This window comes from Falco cherrug, chromosome 6, assembly GCF_023634085.1.
Source record: "Falco cherrug isolate bFalChe1 chromosome 6, bFalChe1.pri, whole genome shotgun sequence".
Lineage (NCBI taxonomy): Eukaryota > Metazoa > Chordata > Aves > Falconiformes > Falconidae > Falco > Falco cherrug.
In genome coordinates this window covers 54,738,918-54,765,467 of record NC_073702.1, presented here as the reverse complement: position 1 = coordinate 54,765,467, position 26,550 = coordinate 54,738,918, and the positions used below count along the sequence as shown (strand labels likewise).

General features: G+C 41.1%; 1 protein-coding gene across 4 annotated transcripts in view; it reads right to left on the bottom strand.

The window, feature by feature from the left end:
* Positions 1–22,155, bottom strand: part of STX7 (syntaxin 7) — a 33,314-nt gene extending 11,159 nt beyond the window's left edge. Inside the window, exons 1-3 of one of the 4 annotated variants that reach the window (XM_055713450.1) lie at positions 21,708–21,845; positions 14,403–14,543; positions 1,321–1,390 (exon numbers count right to left, since the gene is read on the bottom strand). In XM_055713450.1, coding sequence (XP_055569425.1) covers positions 1,321–1,390; positions 14,403–14,484 — 152 coding nt within the window. In that variant the 5' untranslated portion in view covers positions 14,485–14,543; positions 21,708–21,845. Of the gene's footprint in view, positions 1–1,320; positions 1,391–14,402; positions 14,544–21,209; positions 21,361–21,707 lie in introns of those variants that run through there. The other 3 variants (XM_055713451.1, XM_005432838.4, XM_055713449.1) reach the window with 3 other exon arrangements.
* Between the last annotated feature and the right edge of the window lie 4,395 nt (positions 22,156–26,550).

Here is a 26,550-nt window from a genome sequence, read left to right as displayed (position 1 = left end):
GTCTTCAACAGCACTGCTATTTTGGGGTTTTTTTTGTCTCTCTGCTTCTATGTTATCACACACTCTACCTTTATATTTTTTCCTGGAGGAACTCAAGTTCTTTACCTGCTTTGCATCCTGCTCTCCCATGTATATAAAAAGGTTTTATCTAGAAAGCTATTCGCAACCAACCAACATCAATATTTAAAATAATCAAATAACTCTTCAGATACATACCAACATCAAAGGAAAGGCCAAATATTCAGACAAGTGAAAAAGGGACAGATGAAAAATCAGGGAAGCTTACCATATTTATTACTTCCATAAAGGGACTGGAATGTGTCCTTTGCAACAGTTTCTATCCTGTTTAGCTGTGAATTTATGCCTAGATCCTGTCTGTATGCAATGTATGTATTGCATAAACTGTCTATGTTGATCTTCACCTAGTCACAGACTCCAGCAGGATATCCACTGTGGATTGTGCCTGGTGAATGTTACGGGCCCTGAGCTCAGGCTATTGTAAAGCAATTTGGCTGTTCATATAAAACGAATGTGATGCCTTTGGTCCAGTATACACCTACTACTATTCAACAGCCACAGTGTGGCATCAACCACATTGAAAACTGCCAGCTTTCTCACCCACAGGATTAACACAACACATTGCTTATGTGCACTTATGATGCTGAGATTAATGCGGTAAAGGGGTTTAAAGGAACACATCATACCAGTTCATTGGACCGTGCAGAGAAGTGGAAAGCAGCTGACTCTCTCTGCCAGTGGTGCATTAATGGCAGTCCGCCTTCAAGTGACGGAACAGCATTCTGCCTTTGAGCTTTATTTCACTTCTGCTACTTTAGTATTTCTGGTACATGTTTATTCTAGAATGTCATCCCATACTGTAGCTTTCATCACTAAAAAGACATTTCGCTCTCTTGCCCAGTATCACATCTCACCAAAAAATCCAATATATTCATTACCTTGTGAAACTTACACAGCTAGATTTGAAGAGCTGACTGGAGTGGAAGGGTGCCGGCGTTTGTTTTTTAAACAATAAAATTGCTTTCTGGTCCTGACACTTTCCCTTTCCTGATATATAGCATAGATTTTATGGATGTGTTAATATGGCAGGCAATGCACATGGGCAAACCAGCTGACTAGTTTACAGACTATCCAACATTAATTTTAAAAAGTGCATCTCAACATTTAAGTTTCAAGTATTTCTCTATACTTACCTTTCTCAGCAAGATCAAGCACTCTGCCTAACAAAAAAAATACCTCATCACCTACCAGGAGATTGTTTACAATGCAATGAAATTAAACATTGTCATGTGAAGTACTCACAGCTGTTGCCTCAACTCAGGTGTGTCTTGTGGTGTTCCAAGCTGATGTAGTATTCTTTGTATTTCGGCAGCTGTTTGTGAAGAGGAAGAGAAATTTTAAAGGGGCACAGACAATTTCCGCTTTATTTTTATGCATTTTTGCTTGACCATTCTGAAGCCATAAGAGTTGACTGAAAAGTCTTGAGTAGCAGTTTCTACCTACTACAAAGAATCCCCTTAAAAAGTGTCAGACCAACTAGTGAATGGATTTTGCCACGTCAAAGCCCAGGGTTTCTTGTAAAGGATGGGAATGTATTCATGTGTCTAGGTAGAAACAGGCAATTTAAAGATCAGTTAATAGTTTCACTATAAGTATAAATCAGGCCTTTTAATATTAATTTTTAAAATAAGCAGCACAATTCTTATTCTGGTTTACTTATATTTTATGCATGTCATTTTGGAAAGCCATATGAAAGATGGCCATGACATTATCATACATAAATATTTCAGAACCAGTGCATTAATAAAGAGCAACAAAGCATTAACGGGCTTACAGTACCTTAAAAAAAAACTCAACAAACTCCGAAGTCCAGGTTTAAATTGTAACTTTGAGATCCTTAGATTTCTAAATGTGGGATACAAACAACTGGTGATTTTAAAGTGTATTTCATAAAATACACTAGTTTTGATCTGCAGGAAGTGACACATCTGAGCCTTATTTTCAGCTTAATTATTTTACATGTCACATGGGAAAGCAAGAAGAAAAATGGACACACACTTCAAGGTTATGCAGTTTATCACACTGCAGAACTCGTATCCTCAACACACTTTATCTCAGCTTAACACCCTCACAACTCCTACAATGAAAGAATACATATGCAAAACAACTTACTTTTGCTCAACCTCAGCTAGGAGTAGGCTGGTCTTTGCTGTATTTCTGTGGCCCTCCCCAGGCAGACTGGTGTACCACACAGTCAGTAGAAAATATATAACATGACAGTACATGGGATCCTCACTTTACTACCACGCTATATTTTTTTTCTAAATGCAGTCAGAATTGCAAAAAAAGGCATCTCCAAGTAATCAAGAAAACCATTTAAAAAACAGGTATTTTTTCATATACTATGGAAGAGATCTGTAACAGACAGACCTTCAGTTACAAGAAGAGTGTTACCTGTGACTTACATCACGCAGTTAGTTAAAACTGGAATTCCTTAGAAAATTTTTAGTAGTAATATTAATTCTAATCTTTGTTTCATAACAAGTCTCCGGTAGATTAGATGATATTGGATTTTCTACACTGCTTTACATAACGTCCCAGTGTCAGCAACTATTATAGGCAATTCTTTCTGTTAACACCCAGGTAACGAAGGCATCAAAAAAAGGGGAAGTTAGTACCTAAGTTTTGTATGAGGTAAAAATCAAATGCTTCAAGGCAGAAGCCTTTGAGGGAACTGAGTGGACATAAGTTACTGAAAGAATTACTGAGGGGAATATCACTGTAAGATGTGTTTCACGCAGCTTGTATCTCAATTGAGCTGAAAAACAGCAAAACATTAGTGAAAATTTTTGAATTTTGGCTACAGTTCCCACCTGCAGCTGAGCACCAGCCAATTCCTGCCTGGCCCACCGTGCTTTGTCTGGGCAACTGGAGCTGGTCACACCAACTGACAAATACCGACTTTGGATAATTAAGCCTTTGTTTTATGTTCAGTGTAATGCATTCTTTTAAAACAAAGAAAAAAATAACTGGCAGGTGTTAACTCCAACAGTGTGAGGTTTTAATACCTATAAAACTGAATGCAAATTATCCTTTATTTGTTCCAAGGCACTCTCCCTTCTAATTCAAGGGCCAAGGAGCTCAGTGATCCTGTATGTACTGTTACAGGGAGAAAAAAAACAAACAACAACCACACACCAACACCAGAACAAAATTGCAAGCACTCTTTTAACAGTTGTTTTGCGGACTGAAGAAGTACCCGTGTGTCCTACCGCCACCTAGAGATGCCTTATTTAACTGCAAATAAAGAAAATGCAGGTTTGTGTTTTAAAAAAAAGGCTCTCACTTGAAAACTTCTCTGAAACAAAGCCTATACTTAGAATATTTACATTCCAAGTTAATTAGATATCTATCCTAATTCTAAAACTGACACAAGTAGATAATTGAGGGGAAATTAAAAGCCAGCACTGCATAGCTGGTCAGCTACACAATTCTGGGCAGAGGAAAGTTTATCCCAGTTCAGGTCTTGTAATTTAAGAATTCAGCACAAAATTAAAACACATTTTACCAAGGAGTCTAAGTATGCATCAAAATAGCAAAGCGCTAACAGGCTTTCAAATCTCAAGGGGAAAAAAATAAAGTAAAAAAAAAGCAAGGACTGAACTGACATCAATTTTTCTATGCTTCCTGTAATTTAGCATTTTCCACCTTAACCTTTCCCAATAAGGTTATTATTCAGAAAAAAATAGCATTTGTATTTTCAAATTTTTGTTCATATGAAGTATACTGCATTCAAAAGTGAAATATTGCTTATTCAAGAATGCAAACAGAAAAGAGGCGAAGCGGTAAATTTTGGCCAACAGTCTTCAGCAGCACTCCCGAGACTGTCTTCATAAAAATGCCAAAAGCAAGTTGGTAGGACCAGTATAACACAGGAAGCAGAGAAGCTGACCTTCCCGAAATCTTGATTTACAGTTGATGAGTTAAAGAAATCCATCCTTTGTACTCCATAATAATAATATAAACATGCTGGAGTGTATACAGGCTTAAAAATGTATTTCTTTATAGTCTTCTAATTCTTTTGGTTTGGCTTGGTTTTTTACAGATTTCTCACTGTGGCTACTACTCATGCAGACATTTGATATAATATTATACATATAATCACAAAACCACCTAAACCACAGACAATGGACACTTAAGATTCAGCAGGACAGATTGCTGGGCCATCTTGTCTAGACCATGTTTTTTCCAAGAAAGGTTAGACCAGATGATCATTGAGGCCCCTTCCAACCTGGCAGTCTATGATTCCATGACTCGTCCAGACTCATGAACTTGTACAGCTTTACTGATAAACAAAATTTAAAATAGGCTTTAAGATATTACCACCTGGATCACAGAGGTAAAGTGTCTGGTTTCCTCACCTGTAGACACAGAGATCTTACAGAACTTGACTGAAACCAAGAACTGGCTTCAAAACTTCTCAGTTGAAAAGTCAGTATCACTTCCTCTCCTCAAGGGAAAAGCAGGATAGCCTTAGCCTCTCCTCCTGAAGGTCAGAGTGTAGAAACACCTCTGCTGGTTCCTTCCACTGCTCCATTTGGGAAACAAGCAGGGAGAGGGCCTTGGCACTGAAGGAGGAGAGCAAAACTACTGGAAAACCTGGGATTACTTTTCATAAAACAAAGGCCCCTAAGTTCCTGCTTCACTGCTGATGGTGGAATTCGTAAGGGTGCTGCCTCCCTCGTTTAACCAGCTTTTCACCCCTGTGCAGGGAGTCCAGGCTGGCACATCAAGGCACCTGGCAGCTGCTTTGGTACCTCTCAATCCATCAGTAATGCTCAAGTGTCCTGGAGAGCCAAAGTCTTAGGCCCAACTCACAAGGCCCTAGCTCTGCACTATAAACATACTGGTAACAGTCAGGGACCAAAGATCAGAGCACAGTTTCAACAGGTTCTTAGGTTACCTCACCCTTTAGTTCTCCCTTTCGCACTTCCTGATTCTTCCAGCTTCCTAAGGAGCTCTGAAAGACAGGAGTAATACAACTACCAGAGGTCCCTCCTGTCCTTCTGGGCATCACTAATCCTGCAACAGAGCCCAACTGGGCCTTGTGCACAATTTTAACACATTTCAGTGCAAAATCTGATACTTTAGCTCGGGTTCCTTGGATACAAACAGCTAACGGCTGGACTTTGCTCAGGAGCTGCAGAAGGGCACACGTTGTGTGCACGTAGGCATTCTTCGCCAAAGTTACCAGGATACAGCAGTCTCCGTCACAGGCACGCAGACTCCTGTGGCCACTTCCACACTGGAGATCAGGGTAGATCAGGGGTCCTCAAACTGTTTAACCAGGGGGCCGGCGCGCAGATGCAGTGGCAGGCAGCCATCTGTGGCTGCTGGGTTTCCCCCCCCCAACCCCCGGCGGGGGGGGCAGGGGGGTCTGTAAATACCGGGGGCTGGATTGAGGACCCTGGGGGGCCATATCCAGCCCGTGGGCTGTAGTTTGAGGACCCCTGGGGTAGATGTTTGCATATAATGAAGCTCAACAAGTCTTCCAGGGCTTATCCTGCAAACCTGCAGGAGCAGCACCTTGCCAGCTGTGGGCTGGCAAGGAGCCAGCACAGAAGGCAAGTCCCCCTTGGGATTTGAGCAGGTGCAGGAAGCAGGGTACATGATACCACGCAAGCAAAATGCATTTCCTCCAAGCAACTGCTGTCTCACATGTAAATGAAAAGAATCTCATTCTTTCCACCTAAAAATGAGTCTTGTATCATAAAGAAGCAATATAATGTCAGTAAGGCTTTTCACTTGTCTTTGTGAAATCTCTTTGTCTAGATCTCATAATACAAAACTATTAGCTGATGAAAGCTATTCTCAGAACAGTCACATGCTCCGAAACAGGTCAGACATGGTTAATGATGAGCCAGAGAAACAATTAAGACCTAACCTGAATTCCTGCAGAGAAAATTATTTGAGAGTCAGTTCATGTTTACTTTTACTAAGCCAAACAGTGGTTCCATTTCTAGTCAGTGAAAGCTCTCCCTCTAGTTAGAGAACAAAAAAAAGGGCACATCAAAAAAATAGTATCTCACATAGAAGACCTCCTTTTCTCTACCTGAGTTACAGAAGTAGTGAGATTTACAGCGGAAACACTTAAATTTTTTAACAGGTAAAAGTATTTGAGAAACATGCTCCTGCCAGATCTGCCACACATACTATTTTTCTGTAAATAAAGACATATTTCACATATTGGATCACACACTATCTTTGCTTAACAGCTAGCTTTTAGCTGGATAGGAAATCTCCTTTCTCCTCCTCTTCCCTTGTTTTTCAGCTGGCTCTGCAAAGCTGTTCCATTATCACAGGTAAATCCAAGTTGGCGTAACTACTGGTTCTGCTCCTTGAATATGAAAATGTTAAGGATCACACAGAAAGTTTCCAACTTAAAATAAAGATACAAATAAATAAAGTAATACAATGAAGACCAAAAGGTAAACAACTTCTTACTTTTAAGAACACAGGAGCAAACAATGTTATCTCCAACTGAGAATTAGTAGTCACTGTACAGGCTATAACACCACAGTATTGTTGCAGAAAAAAAGGCGGGGAAAAAACCCAACCAAACCCTTCAGTAAAATCCTAATGTTTGAAAGGCAAAGAACTAACTAAGAGGAGGGAAATGAAGAGCAGACTGCAGATCACCCAACTTCTCTGGCAGACACTAAGAAGTGTCCAAGCACCATGCTCATCCCTAGCATGCGACAAGGGAAACTGAGGATGGTTGTACTTTGGAACACTGAACAGGCTACAGGACAGAAGCTTTCCCAGGTTACCTACGACCAGCCGTCTTCCTATCTCAACCTCCACTCTATTTAACCAAACTTTAAATCCTCAAGTGGCCATGACCAAGCTTGTTGCAGCTTTACAGCTGGAAAGTAAGGTGAATCAACCAGAGTTCTAAAAAGAAGGCTACAACATAGAAGTATGAAACTAGGAGTAAAAAATACATTTAATGAGTGCTGCTTATTATCCCTTTGCAACCTAGAATCTCATTTCTTACTTGGATCACACAAGATTGCATCATAGCCATGCAGCAGCAGTTTTCTTCAGTGCTACAGTCCAAGCCTGAGCCACCACATTGCCCAGTTTCATAAAGCTACAGTCTAATTGCTTCCACAGGAAATGCAGCACCCATTGGGTGTGCTTGGAAAAAACACCAGCACCAACAGGAGGAACAAACGCCAAGGCATTGTACTGCAGAGGACAAGAACCAGATAAGCAGGCAGGGTGAGTACAAGGAAACCTGCCTTACAGAACCACAAGGCTTAGGACCTATCACAGGAAGGAGGAGCAGAACACTGTTCCAACCAGCAGCTACGGCTGTTCCTGAGTATCAACTGTAATGGTGAGGGTGTCATGTCCCCTCCACCTTTTATTTAAAAAGGGACAGATAAGGTTTAACTCACCGAATAACGTTCACAGGACTAAAACTGATAATGAGAACTTAAAGCCATTGATTTTCAGTCTTTTTCCTAGTTCCTGAGCCCAAGCAGAATAAACAGAATCAGCAAAGTGTTCCTTTGTGCATACCACATGCAAAGTCTGCTCCACATGAGGTTCAGGCTCAGCTATGGATTCATAAGGCAAATAAGCAGTAAATACAACACCAGGACAGTCACATTCAAAAATGCTTTGTCAAAGACCTTACGCTCGCTGCCACCTTTAGGGTAACTATGAAGAAATCTCCTTCCTGTTTCCAGCTGAACAAGTGAGTCAACAAACAGCACATCCAGTTACAGATTAAGTTGTGTAGAATCTAATAAACTTTAGAGTCACTTCAGAGCAGGTTATTGGAATAGAAGAATTATTTGTAAAAATTACATCAGTTCAAACTGTCTTGTGACAACAGACCCCCTCGATTTATCCAAATCCAATTCAACATGTTTTCTTTCTGCACTTAAACTGAGGGTACTTGACTAAAGATGGACAGATGCTGCCGAAAACATTCCTGGATCAATCTTTTATAAAACTGTTACACAAAGCAACCTAATGTAGTGGCAATAAATTCAGCAGATTAAAGTTTTCTGTATGAGCATAAGCATCTCTTTAAAGCTACTAGTGTAGTTCACACTCACTAAAACTTTAAATAAATCACAATGCCACAGTGTTGTACACCTTGCTAACCCTACTTTAATCAAAGGTGACAGTTCACTAGAGGAATCAAATCCAGGACACCAGTCCAAAGACCCCAGAAGAACTGTGGGCTTCATGACCTCACCTTCTTGCAGAAAGATAGGCATTTGACCCAAAGTATCTGAATTCCTTCTCCTATTATCCTCCATATTCAGGTTATGACTTGGGTATAGCAGATTCAAGTTCAATTGCTCAGCCTTGGAAAAGCCCACAAAATGGAATGTGGAGGACCATAATAGGTGCTTAAAACCCCTAAATAACCAGCCTTTTCCAGGTTTTACTGAAACTTCAACAGAAACAACATTAAAAATAAAAATTTATTGCAACTAGAATCTTCCCACAAAGTTAAATTCTGGTTAACAGCAGCTAATTGGAAATTTCTGACAATATCATTGTTAGAAGTCTCAACAAGATCTACTTTAAGCCTATTTGCTTTAAAACCACACATGTACAAAACCACATTTTAAATACAGACAAAACAGAGTTTTGTTTTCATACAGGCTCAGATTTCAACAGTTTGGCAATTTCATTTGCTTTTCACCTGTCCATCTGTATCCTTCTGTAGCTAAAGGATAATCATGCAAATTTGTTGGTGCTACATAGTGGCAGATAGTTTTTCATTAATGTTTCAGCGTGTTTTAGCTACCTACTGGGCTTAAACCACAAATAAAAGGCATACATCAGGGTTCTGTTATTCTTCAGGGTCTTATCATAAGTGAATCTATGCTTATGATTTTCTACAATTACATAAAGTGAAAGGGAAAATTGTACGACTGATGTAATTAAACTCCCATTTTAGTAAAATTTCAGCAAAAATACTGGCTTACAGAAAATCTGGGACGCAACAGAAACTGGGTAAACTTGTGTCACAGAAGAGACATCACATGACAGAGGGATCTCTGCTGGTTGAAGCTGACTTTCTGAGAATGTGCTCTATATGAATTGATGGTTGCACTACCTTAACAAACAGGAAAAAAGTCAGCAGAAGGCAAGAGTCCTTATGAGAAAGTATCTCTCAAAGCCAGGCAGACTCCCTCTAGCCATATGTGGATTGCAGCTACTGAATTTTATTTTATTTTAATTGTCTTGCAGTATGCACAGCATACGTTTCTCCAGCTGGGCTGATTTTCACTGTGCATGAACAAGTCAAATACCCTATCACTGACCTTGCCAATAGTGAGCAAGGGTAGATAATGCCATTCTTACTGACTTTGGAACTACCACTGCACAAAATCCAGCCACGACCTTTATAAACTGGTGGAGTGGGGAAGAGAGAAGTAAAGAGAGAATATGAATGCCTCACTTCATTTAGCATAGGTTCTGTAGCTGATTACAGTTTGCAAACCAGAAATTTTCTAAAACTCAAAGACTGGGTGTACTTTATCAATGCCAGGCTTTGTTCTGTGTTCCCAAGCAAAAGGCAGCATACTAGAACTGCTTCTAAACCAACAGTTCCCAAAGCCTCACCTAAGATGCCAGTAGAGACGTGATAAGTTTTCATCTAGCCTGTAGTGCTGTTGCTTTTCTTCAGGAATTGCACTGAATGATGTATTTGGTAGCTATGAAGAAAATATTAGGAGCAAAGCAAAACAAAGGCATCGAAGTCTGCTTCCTCAATGACCCATACATGGGAGAGACACTCAAGAACAAGAAGTATGTGGGGAGAGGAAAAACCACAGCTGGTTACTACTTCTTGCACAGTTCTTGTCAGAGACACGAGTCAAATCTTTCCAGCTGAGCAGAAGAGCCCCCTATTCTAGGCATATTCTTCCTACTCGTCTAAGTGTGGAGTTATCCCCGTAGCCAAATGCAAATCCCATTTTGCTCCCTCTTGGGAATATCTTTTTAAACAAAATACTTTCCCTCATTTTACTACATACAGGAATCAATTCTTTAAAAAGCAGAAAACCATTAGATTTCAAAGAACTGTTCCCCCTCACCTTCACGGTTTAAGAAGTTTGAACATATTTAAAGCTTTCAAATTGGGCTTTTTGTTTGTTTTACTTATTCTACTTTCATTTTTCTGTTTGTTGGAAGATCAGATTTCTTCTTGTACAATTTGCTACATGCTCTTCAAGAGAGGAAGAGGGAAAAAAGTTTAAGAAAAAAACTCACAGTATGGACTCAAGGCTCTCATCCTACTAGGCATATCGTTAGTATGGTAAATGAACATGTCTCGTAGAAATACAGATTTTTAAGCAGGCAGGACATGTTTTGACACAAAGATATTTTTTGTTAGCTCATTTTGTTTCTGTGCATTGCACTCATTTCTTGTCTATCCAGTTGCTGTAAATGAGTGACCAACAGGAAATATTTCAAGGAAGTATTGAAGGAAGGCATTGAGATTTCTCTCAAGTTGGCAGCAGCTGCCATTAAGCTGCCACATTAAGTGAGAGTGTAACCTATGAAACCCAGTTCTGGAACTACCGCTCCTTCAGCAAACACTGATTAAAACACCTTGATTATAGGTTCTCCATCTGCAAGGCCCAGACAGGTTGGAACTCTATACCTTGCATCGTTCCTTATGTGCTCCATATTCAGAAAGTTAGGGACAAATCTCAACCACCTTTAAATGCATATATTTCAGAATTCCAACACAATGTGTGTCATCTAGATTTTATAAACAGATATAAGATAGGCCTGGAATAAGAAATACAGTTACTTTGGACCAGATTCTGAACAGACAGACTTTCAAACTTTAATCATAAGTCGTGTTCTAGTAAGACAGAAATGTAGCAGCTGCCTAACAGGTGCCAAAGCTCATTATACACTTCTTTGGTTTTATTGTTTAATTCTGAAGTTTCCTTAGCTGTTCACAGATCTGCTTCTCATCGCTGTTAACACAGAACCAAAACCAAACCACTGAGACATAGCCTGCAGGCATCACTAACGTCGCTGAGGTTCAGCACACAAGACTGCAGCTCGTTCAAGCACAGGTAATTCAGGCTCCTCACATATTAGAGCACTGCTCAGACTCACATGGATTCTCCAAAACGAGAGCCTAACCCTCCCTCTCGCCTGCCCAAGACCTGCTGCTCTACATCAGATGTCAACAAGAACCTTAAGTTTTGCAATTCCAGCCACTCAGTGGAACAGTTTTAACAAAAGGCATGGAGAACTGCTTGGCAGACTAGTTCCCTAAATCTCTCAGCTTGGAGATGTCACTGATAAAACATGAGTTTCAGGATTAGGAGAGTAGACTTTGTTCCCTAGATGTTGCTAAGTGGTGTTATAATCACTTATTTCTGCAGAAATGCTGGAGACACAAAACAGATCCTTGTTTAAAGAACAGCTGAAAGAACCTTCTTTTCATAGAATGTTCTGGGGTTTGGGATCCCAAACGCATATTGTTTGCCCTGCTGACTTAAGTTTCCAAGAGAGCTCAGAGTGCAGACAGCAGTGTATGCTGCCTTCCGTTAGCTAGCTCAATTATATCTTCAAGGTCCTAAAAACGACCCACCAACACCCTCCCCTCCAAAGAAACTCAAACAGCCCACTACAGACAGCATTTACTGTAGTGGTTCACCAGAGTTCAGGCAAGGCAGAAGCAATTTACAACTCTTAGCACATCTTTAACACAACAATTAACTGCATGATTGGATCAACAAATCAACAAAACCTGTTCTTTCCAGTTGAAAGTGTGCCAAATTAACCCAGCTGTTACCTGAAACAAATAAAGGTTCTCTCCATTAACACAGAACCCAAACCAAAAAGCATACTTTCTTGCAATTCAATTATTGGTGTGCTAAACCAGCACAGAGATGAGCTTTGCTTGCCAATCAGTAACAGTGGGCTACATGAACGTGATGGAAGGTAAGGATCAGAAGTACTGATACAACAGCAGCCTGATGTGGATGCGTTATGAAATTTGAGGTATTTAATATATGTATTTTACTTGTATACATATTAAATATGTATGGCATATTAAAAACAGTTAATCAAGAACCATCAAATTTATTACTTAGAGGAGGTATTTGTAATAATTCAACCCTGAAGAAACGTTACAGTAAAAACTTGTTCTGACCAATGTTACTTCCTATAAAACCCTGGTGTATTATGAAATCTTGGCAGCAGAATGTTGTCTAATATAGGAAGTGCTTTTGTGTTTCTCTCACAAGTTAAAGGGCCAGCTTCCTTCCAACTGATCTGTATCTCATCTATATCTCTGTAGTAGTATTCACAGTTTGCTTACATGTTAGTACAAGTGTAAATTAGTATTGATGAACCTCCTGAAATGGTTCAGTAATTTGAAACAACTCTCTCACTCTATTAATCTCACTCTGAAAACCAGAATATCTACACAAGTCCAGGTTAACCAAGATTTCAAACGTGTTGACACATCTCACAAATGCTAAGCATTTCTGGACAGAAGTGCAAAATCAAGACAACTGCTTAGAAGGAAATACATGGATTTAGGGTCAAGATTTCTATTTCTGTCCCTCTCCCTCCCTAACCAAGATCGCAAATTGCAGTTTATGAGACACCTGCTCAGCAGCTGTCTAGCACTATAGGTCCCTAAGCTTGCAGGTTTCTCCCCATTTGACCTGGAAGTTCCTGCAGCTCACACCTTCGAACAGAAACCTAGACACATACTACACATGGAAACAAAACAGCTAAAAAAAAGTGTACATAAGCCCTTAGAGAGCTCAGTCCAGAAAACATGTTCAGTGCGCCCATGGAATCCAGATCCTCATAAAATCTACCAGAAGAGAATGGACTGTAAGAGTAACTGGGTGGCTACAGTTCAGTCAGATCCACAGAAGAATGAGGGACTGAATCCAGCTGTGTACCTACCAGTCCTTGAAAAGCGCTTGGCTGGAGCTTTTAAAGGCAAAGCTCCTGTTTCTGAAGCCAGGCAGCAGTAGGGCTAAGAAAGATTTGGGTCTGGGTCTTGGAATGGCAGAAGACCTGTCTATTGCTCATATTTTAGCCATCTAAATTTCAAAAAAGGAAAGGAAAGCAGGATTGCAGGTAAGCCTTGTGGCATGTCTCTCCTAAGCCTCGGCGGCTTGCTTTCAGTATGCCTTGTTTGTCATGAAGGGAGACACAGCAGAAGCAAGAAGGGAGATGGAAGAGGCAGGATGAGACTAAGGACTCACTGCATCCAGAACAAGTTGGTTAATTACGTTCAGAGACTGCTTTCACAGTGCTCCAGTTTCAACCACTGATTTCACTTTACATTTTCACCTGACAACTGAGACTTCTTTTTTACATCTTGGACCCTCAGTATCTGACACAATTGGCAGGCCTCTCTGGAATACCAAGTTAGAAACCATGAGACTGAGTGAGTTCACTGAGCAGATTTTAGGAAACAAAGTACAAGAGCTTTTATAGAGACAGTTTGAGAATTTTAAGTTGAGGAAATACAACCCAGATGAACAGAAACTTTTCAATAAAGCAAAATTGCAATTTTTCTTCCTGTTGAGATTTAAAGAAATTCTTTCTGGAAGAAATAAAAAGTAGATGAAAAACCAGGCAAAAGCCCAATCTGTGCCATTAATTTGTGCTATAAACACCAACTCCTAGAACTTGTCTTGAGAAACAAAGATCGAAGTTTTCATAAAAACTGACATACTTCACCAAACAAAACTGCAAATGAATTCTAATAATAAATTACCGGTTTATTCATGCACACTATGTCCTGCACAACATTAAAAACATGCATGTCAAAACCTAGCCATATGCTATTTGTGGTTAGCTCCCTTCTGATGAACAGTACACTTGGCTTAATTTGTGAGATCAAGTTCTATTTGCTTTATATATACACACACATTAAAAATATAATGGAAAACGGAGGGTAAGGGAAAAGGACTGAAAATCTTAGCAGCCTAACTTACTGCTAACACAAACACTCCTGTTAGGTGGCTAAAAAAATTAGGTGGCATTAATCTAAGCACAGGTATATTAAAACTTGCAAAATCTTATTTCATATCTAATATATACTTCCAAGGGTAAGCTGCAAGGCACAGCTTCTGTCCCTGCTAAACAATTCAAGCTCCAGGAAATATTTGACATAATCCTTGCTCAGCAAACATCTCAATCTACCATCTGCTGTGTGGGGTGCCACAAATCTGTCAAATGAGCAGATGAAGTCAAAGAATGAATCCCCATGAACGGATCTGAGAAGCTAACTTTGAATGGAGGGCACCACCATTATTAAAGTTCTACATAAAACATTCATAAATGCAACTTACAGCATTGTGTGATCTTCTGGATGTTAGAAGTTATGCGTTGGGCTAGTTGATTAGGATCCCCAAAACCTGCACTGTACGACATGGCTGAGTAGATTTGCTGTCACAGTCATCCACGATGGGAATAAGGCAGACAGTCTCCACCTGTTAAGGACACCAACCCCCCCACCCCAGAAAACAGAGTTATGTCTTGGTCATTGGTTTACAAATGTCTTCGTAATCTTAAAGAATAATACACAGGAAAAGATTACAGAAAACTCCATATACTAACATTTAGCCTCTCCAAAAACACAGTACTGCAAATGCAGAATTTAAGGGAATGCTTTCTTGGAAAAGTATTAAATAAGAATATGACATCCTTTTTGAATTTCCTGTAATAAATCTATTAAGATTCTTAGTAATACACATGGCTTCAGATCTGCAATTACTCTACAGCAGCTATATCACAGAAATTACATCAGTTGACAAACTTGTTATGTATTTCCCCCACTGTAAGCAAAGAAGAAGTACGCATTTTCATTAGCTGCCATTCCAGAAAAAAGCTGTACATTTTATGTCCATGCCAAGTCCTCTGATGAATTACATCCCAAGCCAATTATATGGTTATTTCCATACCATGCATCACCCATCCCACCAATAAAACCTAGCATATATAAACCACTGGAAGAAAATCCAGCAGATATCACACAAGAGATCAGAATGAAGGAGGTACCTACTTCCCTTTAAACAGCAATCATTTGTTTTATCCTGTTTCAGCTGCTGTGTTTCTCAATACAAACTAATTCTTCAACAACGTGGGTATACAAATCCATTTTTAGAGGTGGGGTTTTTTTGCACCCAGAGCTATCATATCTTATCTAAACAGATCAAAATCTGACAACACAAATACACACCAATTCATTTGATCTAAAAGCCCACATATACCATCATGCAGCATGTAACTACTAGAGATGTCTTAGCCTTCTTTCCATCCATACAGACCCCATTTCACCACAAGCTCAAAGATACTCTAAATCTAAATTAACAGTACACACCTAAGGATAACATGCAGTGGCAATTTATCTGTTCTGCAGTGAGAATGCAGGCTAATCAAACACATGCACACCCAACACAATCCCCCAGTTTCACCCAGGCTGTGCTTAGTCTTAACTTTATCCTTTCCACCCTCCTGCACCCCAGTTTCATGGGTTGAACATTTTAACTTCACCAGTTCCCTGCAGTTACACTGTTCAACCCAAACCACATGCCTTCCAAGCACCAGCCTCTTCTCCTGGCCTGTCAGCTTCTGGTTACAGGTACTGCCAAAATTCAGTTTCAGGGAGAGAAAAAAAGTACATTTAAATGTTTAAAAAGAAAAGAAGGAAATGAAAAGGCCAACTGATTTGTCAAGTGTGATACCAGCTGTGCTACAGTTTGAAGACTCAAGTCCTTACGAACCTTTTTTTAAAACAAATAAACAGTCCTTGTTGCTAAATATATTCTTTTACCTTTGGAAATGCCTGTATTAACAGCACAACAACATCCTGATTATTTTTTTTTTAAACATGACTGTTTTCACCTCTCTCTGATATGAAGTATCTCTAGAGTGGAGCTGCCAAGACATTGCACTGGTCAGGCACTTTCCACCAGAACTTCACCAGGGATGTAACTACAGAGGTCAGGCTCGTCCCTGCCGCCCTGCAGGTTATGTTACCTCTGCTGGTTGGATAAGCTGCAGCTACCATGAAGACAAACCCTGCATGATTCTGAAATGGCTGCTGCATGAGGGTCCCAAATTGTGCTTGGAGTCTTCAGGCCCTGAAGTATCCCCTAGTAATGAACAACCTGATTGCAGATGAGGCCACAGGGAGTGTATCTGCACTCTTCTACATACTTGCTGCACAATAGCGTCCAAGCCATGCTAGCTCTCTGCAGTATTGTTTCCTGTCTTTGTCTGTACCACATGCAGATTCAAGTTATTTTGGGTCACAGACTGAAGACCGTAGTCAGTCAACCAGCCTAAATCCCACTTATCTGGTCTGAGGCTGGCATAACAACCCTTGATCTTTTTTGGAAATTCTAGGTAATATTTCATTGAATTTGTATTGTAAGACCAAACCCATGCAAACTTCATAGCAAATAAATGGCTCTATGCCTTGGTGTATTCACACGTAAGGAAAACCTACAAATTTAGTGGAAAATACAATTGTAGGCATAAAATCCAAAGAAGCCACCTAAAATAAGCTAGTTTGAAAAAGAAGATTTCTCAGAACTGTTGACAATTTCTTTTAAAGTTATAGCTATTTCTAGATATGTTAGTAGCATGCTAACTACATCACTAGCACTGGCTAAAAATGCATTTAATTAAATATTATATTTAATGTTAAATGTTAAACATTAAAATGCAGCTGTATGAGAGAAGAGACATCAAAAGACCAAATTACCTTTTGTAGAAAGCCTACAGAACTAACTGAAATCGTTCTTTACAATTGGTTTTAATTCCTTCATATTTGTATTCACCAGACAGCTGCCTGTAACACTGTCCTCAGCAACAGCATTACAATCAAGAGATAGACACAGAATATTTCATCCAAGTCTTGACAAAAGAAGTGATTGACTTTCTTTTTTTGTCTTGACAATTTCTACAGCCAAGTTTCTTTAAACTAGCTACGCTGACAAATGGACAAATTGTACAATACATAAGACTTTGAGCTTTTCCACTTTCTAGCTACATAGTTGGGCAGCCAAACACAACACATAATGAGAGGATGTTCAGACGAATGACTGCAAAGTCCACAGGATATAGTTCAGCTTTTTGACTGCACGTGTAGATCTCTTTTATTGTTGATACAATTCTTTGTATCAACACACATATTTCAATTGAAATGTATAGCAAATTTGAAGGATAGCAGTGTAAATTCACAGCTGTTTCACTCCATACAAACTCATCAATCCACCAGCAATGCTATTTCTGAGCACATTAATAATACAGGTTGGTAACAAGGTAAGCTACTGGTCTGGGGAACAAACAGAAAGGTAATGGTTCAGCCATCAGCTCTCATCACCTTCCAGCCTTCACCACAAACTCCCCAAGTCAAGAAAAACAAAACTGAACTGCTCATAGAGAAGATACATTTTGTATTTGATTATTATTAAATGGGAAGTGTGAATCCTCCCCATTCTACCTCTCACAGCAACATGGGCATCTGAACCAAACTAACACCCTACTTCTACGCACGCACCCTTAGCTTGTTAGCGACGAGTTACTCAAACTCCTCTGAAAGCACAGATAGCTGAGCCCTTGGGAAGTCAACTGGAGTTTTGCTAATGACTTTGACAAGGTCAGGGTTTCAATCACAAGGAAACAAACGTGCACCAAGCATTTCCTTCCATACCAAGGTGATAGGATCATTCATTCATCAAGACTCTGAATTTCCATAGAAATTACCCCTTCTCACTTCCACAGCATTTAAGTACCCTGTCATGACATATTTTGGTACTATTGCCTGCATAACTTTTAAAATGGGCAAGTTAATAGCCTGCTGCAGTTGAGGGAAGTACACTTTGCATTCAAACTGGAACAGAGCTGCATCTGTGGTAAGTCTTCAGTTCCCCTAAAGGTTTCAGTCAGGTGTAAGCTTCTGATTGTACTTTTCATCTTCCACTCAACATCTCTGTCTTTGAATGGAAGTATACCTAGTGGCAACTGGGCTTGTCAAGCTGCTGAAGGAAGTCTGAAGAACTACTGGCACAAACAAAACAAAGAATCAGAACACTTCATCAACACTCATTGAAGCAAGACCTCTCTGTACATACCTGAAGTTTAAAGAATTCAAAGGTTTGCTATACATTTTTCCTAATTTTCTGCATTAACTGCTTCCTGCATCACACTGTCACTCCGTATCCAAGCGAAAAATGAACCTTATCATCAACATGCTTTCTAGAAAAGTTGTTTGTCAGTCATAGGAAAAGACACACTTTTCCTCTGGTATTTCCAGTCAGATCACTGTTGAACAAAGAGACAAGAATACAGGAACTCCACCACCGAGCAGCTCCCCAATGCCATTCTCAAAAGTTCCATCAGGACAAAATAATGCAGTGTGAGAAGCACAGCACACATTAGATCTCAGCAGTAGCTGCCTAAATATCTTGCAGGCTCCAGTCTGCTACAGTTTATAAATACCTAATCTATTCTGTATTTTCTCATTTAGATATTTTAAGTTTTCCTTCTGTCCTATAAATCTAGCCCATATACACTACGATAAGAATCCTTAAGCAATAATTTTAGTGTTTAAGCAATTCTTCAGCATCAGTACCTAGAAATGTTTACAGGGATCCTTCACTTTCAAAGAACAAAATGTACATGCTGCATTCCATAGAAACACTTGAAAATTTAAAGCTGATCTGAACTAGGATTTAATGCCTTTAAATATCCAAAGGCAAGTCATGGGACTTGTATGTGATTATTTTTTTTTCCTAAATAAAAGTCACAGAAACAAAGCTTCTCCAGATAACTTCTAAATGGGACTTCCTTTGTAAACTACTGCCAGAAAGAGTGAAAACCCTTCAAACAGGGTGAAAACACAGGCAAAGATGAAAAACTGTTGAAAAACTTTGGCAAAAAAATATTGCAGCCAGTCACAATGTTAGCTACAGGAAATTTGTATCATGGTTACGTCCATGATTAGTACAATTTCTGCAACATAACACTGCTTGATCTATTTCACCTCAGTAGGTTTTACCACCCGAATACTGAGATGAGACAAGGTAAATCGCTGGAGTGACTCTGGCACCTACCTAAGCCAACTTGAAACACATCACCATCTTCAGACAGCATCTCCTGCTGACCTTAGCAGCAGCTTTGCAGCAAGCAAAATTAACCTTAAAAAAAACCCCAGCACTCTTGGAATAAAGGGCAGACCCTATGCTGTAAGATAAGTACTCTGTTACAGCACCTGAGGGATTCTTATAACTGACTCATACCAACTGACTTTGCAATATACAGGTGAGCATTAAATCTGTCACTATTTCCTCTAGTGGGGATGAGGGAGGTGAAGTTTTTTCTGAATTTAACTATTTTTTTCCTCTTATATTTAGGCTGAAATATTTAAAGATAGAGATTGCATTTCCTGCTTGGTGTTTTTACAACTTCTAATGTGCTGGAATCCTGGTCCACAAAGGCAGGCTGGAGACTTCCATAATACAAAACCAACCATGGAGTATAATAAACAAGCAAACAAAATAGCAGTAAATTAAATCCTTCCTTTTGCTGAAAGAAAAAAAAAAAGTTTCCAGATTTTCTTTTATCATCAAGTTTCAGGCAGAAGTCAAACTTGAAACCATACAGGGTAGGGAAAAGCAAGCAAAGTTTATTTTATTTAAAACTGTCTTTGCTCTACTGCAGCAACACTAACATAAAAGATGACAAAGGGCAATTTTTTGTTCCGTTCTGCCCAGTTCTGTTAGCCTTGCCACATTAGTCATCCTGAAACACACCAAAGTCAAGCTTACATCGTGTAATGGCTAGAAGTTGGGGGTTTTTTTAGAAAGAAAAAAAAATTATTAGGTTGTGCCACTGGTTAGTTTTAGCCATTTTCCCTACAAACAAAGATGTAATATAACACAGTGGCATTTAGAACTGCCCAATGTGCAAAACTAAATTACAGAAGCCTAAAATACTATCAAGCGTAACGTATCACCAACACTCAGCATATACAGCTAAAAAAATTATGCTTGTCTAATTTATCCACGCCGGTATTTATAAGGAACTAGGTGAAGGAAGCACATAGCTTTCAGAAGCGTAACATAACATATCAGTTCTTGAGGAAATGCCTTGAGTAAGGGAATTACGTTCCCTAGGAGTGCACAGAGTGTTTAGAGGCCTGACAGTAGATAGGAAAACAAGCACTGGGCACTGGAACTACTGTGGAGGGGAGGGAACAGGAGGGCTGAAAACGGACCCAAGATGACAGTTTCTTGTACTGCTAGTAGACAAACAACATGTTATGGGAAAACGAAGCAGGACCAGAACCACAAGATGTCCAGCAGTTCCTAACAGCAGCTTGTTCACTTTGAACCAAATGCTCAGGTAAAGAACATTGAGGCAGAAGGTATCTTCGCACAAAATCTGACTGTGCTGGATGTCTAGTCTCTCTGAGGTCAACCAGGATGCCAAGGACTACATATAGCTCATGGTCTCCTTTTTTTCCTCTCCTCCCCCAAAGAGTTTCACTTCAATGTATGCCACCAAAAAGAGCATTACTTAATATTCAGATACAAGATCACAAGAGATGTCTTCGTGACGGGAACACAAATACAGTTTGTAACAATGCCACCATTTAGCATCACTTTCTTCTAATTTTAACATATAGCATATAACTTTTTTTCTTCTTCTTTTCTATTAACAGCACTTGAACAAAACCTCAAGCTCCAAGCAGAAGGGCTGTGCTGCCAGCAAAGCACACACCTGGATGACGATCGGCCAGGAGGGCTCTGCTCGCCCTGCTGGCACGGCATGCTGCCTTTGCACAGCTTGTTCATCAGTGGAGAGGCTCGCAACACGTGAGCACATCACTCCTGGAAAAGTATCCTGGGATTTTATAAATGAGCTTCAGTCAAGACACAGAACCTTGCATTCCATGCAAAGCAGGATGAAACCCTTCGCTTCCTTCTACAGTTTCAAGAAGTGCCCGTTTCTGATGCAGCGGTAGGTGGTTCACCAGGCAAGCAGTCATAACGTCGGGCCTGGGGCCTGATGCACCAGGCCCAGGCTCACTATTTACACAGGTGATTTTTATATCTGCCTTCCTCCTACTGATGTGCTTTGCTCACCTCGGATCTGGAACAGCTCGGAGAGCATTTCGACACAGTAAAGGTGGCCATCCTGCCTTACGGTTCGACATCAGCTGCTGTAAAACCCCGGCTGTAGGCCCCGAGTCTCTCCTTGGAGCATCAGGGTCAACGCCAAGCCCAAGGCCACGACACCGGGGGGCTGTCACGGCGATGGGTGCGGGGGAAAGGGTGGCGGTGACACAACCGACCGCAGCCCCGGCCCTGCCCACCTCACAGCCCGGTCACCCCCGCTCGCCCACAGTCGTCCCTCTCGCCCCAGGCCAGGCGGCACCGCCGGGCCGTCCCGGCCCGGGGGAGGGGGCGGCGGCCCCGACCCTAGCGAGGGCCGCGGGGCTCCGCGGCCTTGCCCGCCGCCCTCTGACAGGCTCCCCCGGGCCGGCCGCCCCTTCCCGGCCAGCCGGCCACCGCCCTGAGCGCCTCCTCCTCCCGGCGGGCGGCGAACACCCCCAGCACCCAGCCGGTACTCCCTGCTCTTACCCGGCCCTGACGAACCTGCTCCCACCGGGCGCGGCGGGCGGCGGCGGCGGCAGGGCGGGGAGGGGCGGCCAGGCCCCGGCCCGTTCCCGCCCCGGCCGGCCGTGACGGCGGAGGCGTGGGGAGGCGGGGCCGTGCCGCTGCACCGCCCGGCGGGCTGGGCGGGCGGGGCCGGGCCGGCGGGTCTCCGGGCTGCGGCGCCTGAGGGGCGGCCGCGCTCGGGCCTGCGGGTGCTGACAGGGCCCGGCGGCTCCCTCCGGGAACGGGGCAGACCCCGCCCCGCGCAGGCTCCTCCGGGAGCCGCAGCCCTGTGCGGGTGGCAAAAGTGGAGCGGGGGAGAGTGTAATGTAAGGGAAAGGTTCTGTTGTGCCGGGGGTTGAGGGGAAAACCTGAGTAAGAAAACAACATTACAGTGAAAAATACAGCGGTAGTACATTAATACCCTGCTTTGAAGCGCTGCCTTCAGTTTGGTCTCTTTGTCTTTAAATGGGAATGGACACTTAGTAAAAGGTGAGCGAAAATGTACATTTAAAGGTGCCACTAGATGAAGAGATTTATATTTAGCTGAGCGAGGGGCCAAGCGATGCCAGAACAATGACAGATGAGGGGTGCGCCGACACGGTGCCCAGCGCTGGGCTGGGCTGGGCAGGCCAGGCCGCGGCAGCAGGCCCCAGGGCGGCGGCAGCTGTGGCTCCTGGGAGCGGCGGGAGCAGGGACACAGGGAAACTGCCCTCCGCCTGAGCCAGCTGCCTGGCAAGAAGCGGCAGGTGAGCCTTGAGGCCGCCTGTGGAGCAGCTGGGGTGCTTCTGTATCCTCCCCAGTTCCTCAGACGGAAAATTACAGGACCAGGTGCTCCCCAGAGCCCCAGCGTTAGGCTGCTTCATCTGCAGCGTACCCCCAAGTGCATTAAATACTGCAGACAAAACAGCACATGGCACCTGATTTCTGGGAATACCGTCTCCCCCACAAAGCCCAACCTTGCCTAGGGAAGAGCTGCAGATGCTGGAAAGTGCAAGTCTATTTCTGCCACATCACAGATCTTGGTCATTGCTAGGATTTAGAAATAACTAGAGAAGTGGAAATGTTAATAACATCTTAACCAAATAACACTTAACAGAAAAGACCAATAAACTGCTAGCGCAATAGAGTGAAGTTTGAGGCCTGAAGTAGACAAGGCTACCCTTTACATAGGTGGTTCCTGATGTGTCTCAAAGCATGCTGAAAGGAGAGACAACATACCTTCTGAGACTTGTATGCCTGTATTTAGTTCTTATGTTAACTGGTGCTTAGAAATGTCTTTCTCACTTCCATAAATTACAGTTACTAAGGAAAAAAAACATTCTGATACTTCTATTTGCTGCAGGAATCTTGTATACATCTTCGTTCTAGTTTTAATAGGTTACTTTGATTAGCAGTAATCTTAATGCTGCTACATGTGCAGGACTTTGCCCCCATGCTGTTGACATACTGAAGCTGATCAAAAATGATCTCACTAGATGGTTCACTAATGAGAGTATAATGAACATCCCTTCTGAATTAAGGCCTAACCTTGATTTTTATCTCCAAATGCTTGTCTATATATATAAACTCCATTGATTGAGCCCAGTCACTCTTGCTTTATAAACCTTCAGATAAGATCACTGTCAGTTTTTCTCCACAAAACAATAAATCTTTTGCTATCTGATTTCAAATATGCATTTCCCATTAAAAGAAGTGACTCTTCATTACTGAGAATACTTCATCTGCAATGACTACTTGGGTATATTTTTTGAAGCATCACAGTCATCACTGATCAATGTTCATTCTCATGCTATGGAAAAGGGGTATCCAAATGCTTTCTACTGATGCTGGATATTTTATGAACAAAATGTTGGTGTTCACCTGCTGTTAGCTCACTTACCATCATCATCCACCTTTTATTGTTAAATAATGAAAAATATTTGTGATATCATTCTTTAACTTAACTGGTTCCAGCAAAGATGTTACAGCCTGGGAGGAAAATCTGGATTCTAAAGCAAACTTTTCATTAAAATGTTGTCCGTACTACGAAAATATTTAAATAGCCTCTTTAATATAATCATATGGAATGATTATGAAGATACAGTTACTAGACCAGCCAGAAAGTCCTATTTATAGATCAGATACTGCTAAGAGCATGTTATATCCTTGGAAGATTTCTGTTTACTCCTGTAGAAAAGCCATTCACTTGGAGAACGTGCACTGTTTTGCCCTTTTATATAAAACAAGAAGATTCCTTTAGTTTCCTCTGCTAGCAATGGTGCACGGAGAGGAGTTGTAAAGAAGCCATCTCTAAATGTTACTGTCAGAGATGCTGAAATGAAGTGCTGCTATACAATTCTGTCTCTAAACTGATTTCATCAGCTTCTTTCTAGAGCTTCCAACAGCATTGCCTGGGGATTGAGTTCAGAATCATGTATTCATTTACTTTTCCTGTTACTTTTGGAGTGTGATCAGATATCAATTGATTCAAAGAAACAGGGAAAGCTCTGGGGAAAGAAAGGGGAAAATGTTGAGACTCTGCTATGCATAGGCACGGCATACCATGAAGGATGCTCTGGATATTCACTGACCAAAGATCAGAGTATTTGCTAGTTATATTCCTGTTACTGTGTGTAAAACTGAACTAAAAGGGATGTCACTTCAAACACATGCTGTTTGATATCTGTATGTTTGATAAGATGTTTGAAAGAGTTGGAAGTTAAACCACACCAGCACAGTTCAATTTTGAAAGAGCACACCTTCTTCCTAGCCCAGTATCCAAATCTGTCCCATGTTCCTGAATCTGTATTTCTGCCTCCCCTCTCCTACTTCTGCCCTGACACCTAACCAGTACATACGTGGGCCCAGCAGTGTGGGTGGCACAAGCATTGAGGCTGCTGGTGACACAGGAGCGAAGCACTCATTTCCATGCAGCTCCCCATGCCTGCACAACGCATGATGAAATGAAGGGGAAGCAGCCCAGCCCTGGCCTTGTATTCCTGATGAGTGTCCTCCTTCCAAGGCGTGGTGTGTAATTTACCTTATGGGGAAATCTCATCCTCTGCTATCGTATTTTACTTGAGTGCCTCTACCTTTAGGTATTAAGAGCAATGCTGCCAGTATTTGGTACCGACGGCAAACCGCTGAGCAGGGCTCTCCAGGTAGTTCTTACTGCATTCCACCATCAGGAAGAATTCCTCTTATTGTCGTCATCATCTCCATTTGCTAATTTAATTAAAATATCTGCTGCAGAACCTGAAATGAGATTAAGTTCCTATTACACCCGATGCTGTCAAAATTATGATGGTTGACAGTTGCCAGCCTGAACAAGCTTATGGGTTAATTATATTGCAGAATGGCCTGTAAACCAAATTTGTTTAAAAAAACCTGTATTGACCATTTGCATACTTTTTAGGCTGGTACTTGGTCTCCAGCAGCAGTAATTAACACTGTAGCATATGTTTTAAATAAACAGAGAAAAAATCTGTTCCCAATATTAATGTTTCCTAACAAAAAAAAAAAAAAAAGAAAAAAGTTTACTATCAACTTATTTTCAAATCTTCCTTTGTCTTACTTTGCCTTTCTGTTTAATTTTCGAAGACCATATTATATGCATTTTATCTGCACTAATGAAATGAGCTGACATTATAATTTCAAAGCCCAATCTTTAATTAAGTAGTACCTGCAAATACATAATCTTTTTAACTTAAGCCAGACCATTTAGAAATGATAAAAGAGTTATAAAGGGCATAAAATTAAATGGCAATATTTTATTCAGATAAATAAATACAAAACTACAGAAGGAAAAATATTAAAAAGAAGAAAATATAGGGACTTTGAGGCCAGCAACTAGCTCTGATAGAATCCAATAGATTTTAATTTGGAAAATTTGAGGTCATTGTTGAGCAATCAATCTTCATCATTTGATGAAGCAACTCCTTCTCATTTTACAATTCTTAATTACCTTCATTGCTTTTTGAAACGTGGAGAAGAAAAAAAACCACACAAAGGCATTCTGACAGAGTTTGGCTAGGTAAACCAAACAGACACCAAAAGCAGGGGGACAGAGGCGGATAGTTATTAAACTGTTATTTAATGATAGTTGCAAAATGTGGTGTCAGAAAATCGGGAAAGCAGTTCTGGTTACCCCCAGAGTTTTAGCAGCTTTTCCTTCTCACTTGTTTGCTCTGCCATTGTCACTGTACATATCAGTATTCCGGGTTCTGTTTTTCCCTCTCTCCATTGTTCCAGCCTTGTTTGTTGTTTAGCCAAAATGGAGATCTGTCAACAATTGGATGATGTTATGGCATAGTCCTTACGTGGCAGCATAGGCGGCGTTAACCCACCAAAGAAATAGGCTCATCCACTTCCACAGAATAAAAGACAGATTATGCAATGGGGCTAAAAAAAGGAGTGGCTGATTAAATGCATTTATGGCATATACCCTCTGTAATCTGTTGAGGACTGGTAGAAAATGTCTCAAAAAACAACCAGAAACTCAGTGGAAGCTCCCTTTGTTGCTTTTTCTGCAGTGAGTTCAGAGCAAAAGGTGTCAATGAAAGATGTTAAGATGACCCGAAGACATGACTGGGTTTGAAACCTGCAAATTTCTACATAGTTGAATGTCTAAACTTCTATTATATGCCTTGCTTAAGCTTGGTTCCCCACAGATGGGTATCTAACACCATTTTAGATGTCCAGATCTGTTCTACCCGACTCTTAGGTGCTGCTTCATTGGTGCTGGATGCTAGCCCCATGTAGACAGCTCAGGTTCCCTAAGGCATCTTAGGTGTCACTAGGCAAACTATTCATAGCCTCTAAATATCCACGGACTACAGCCTGAGCT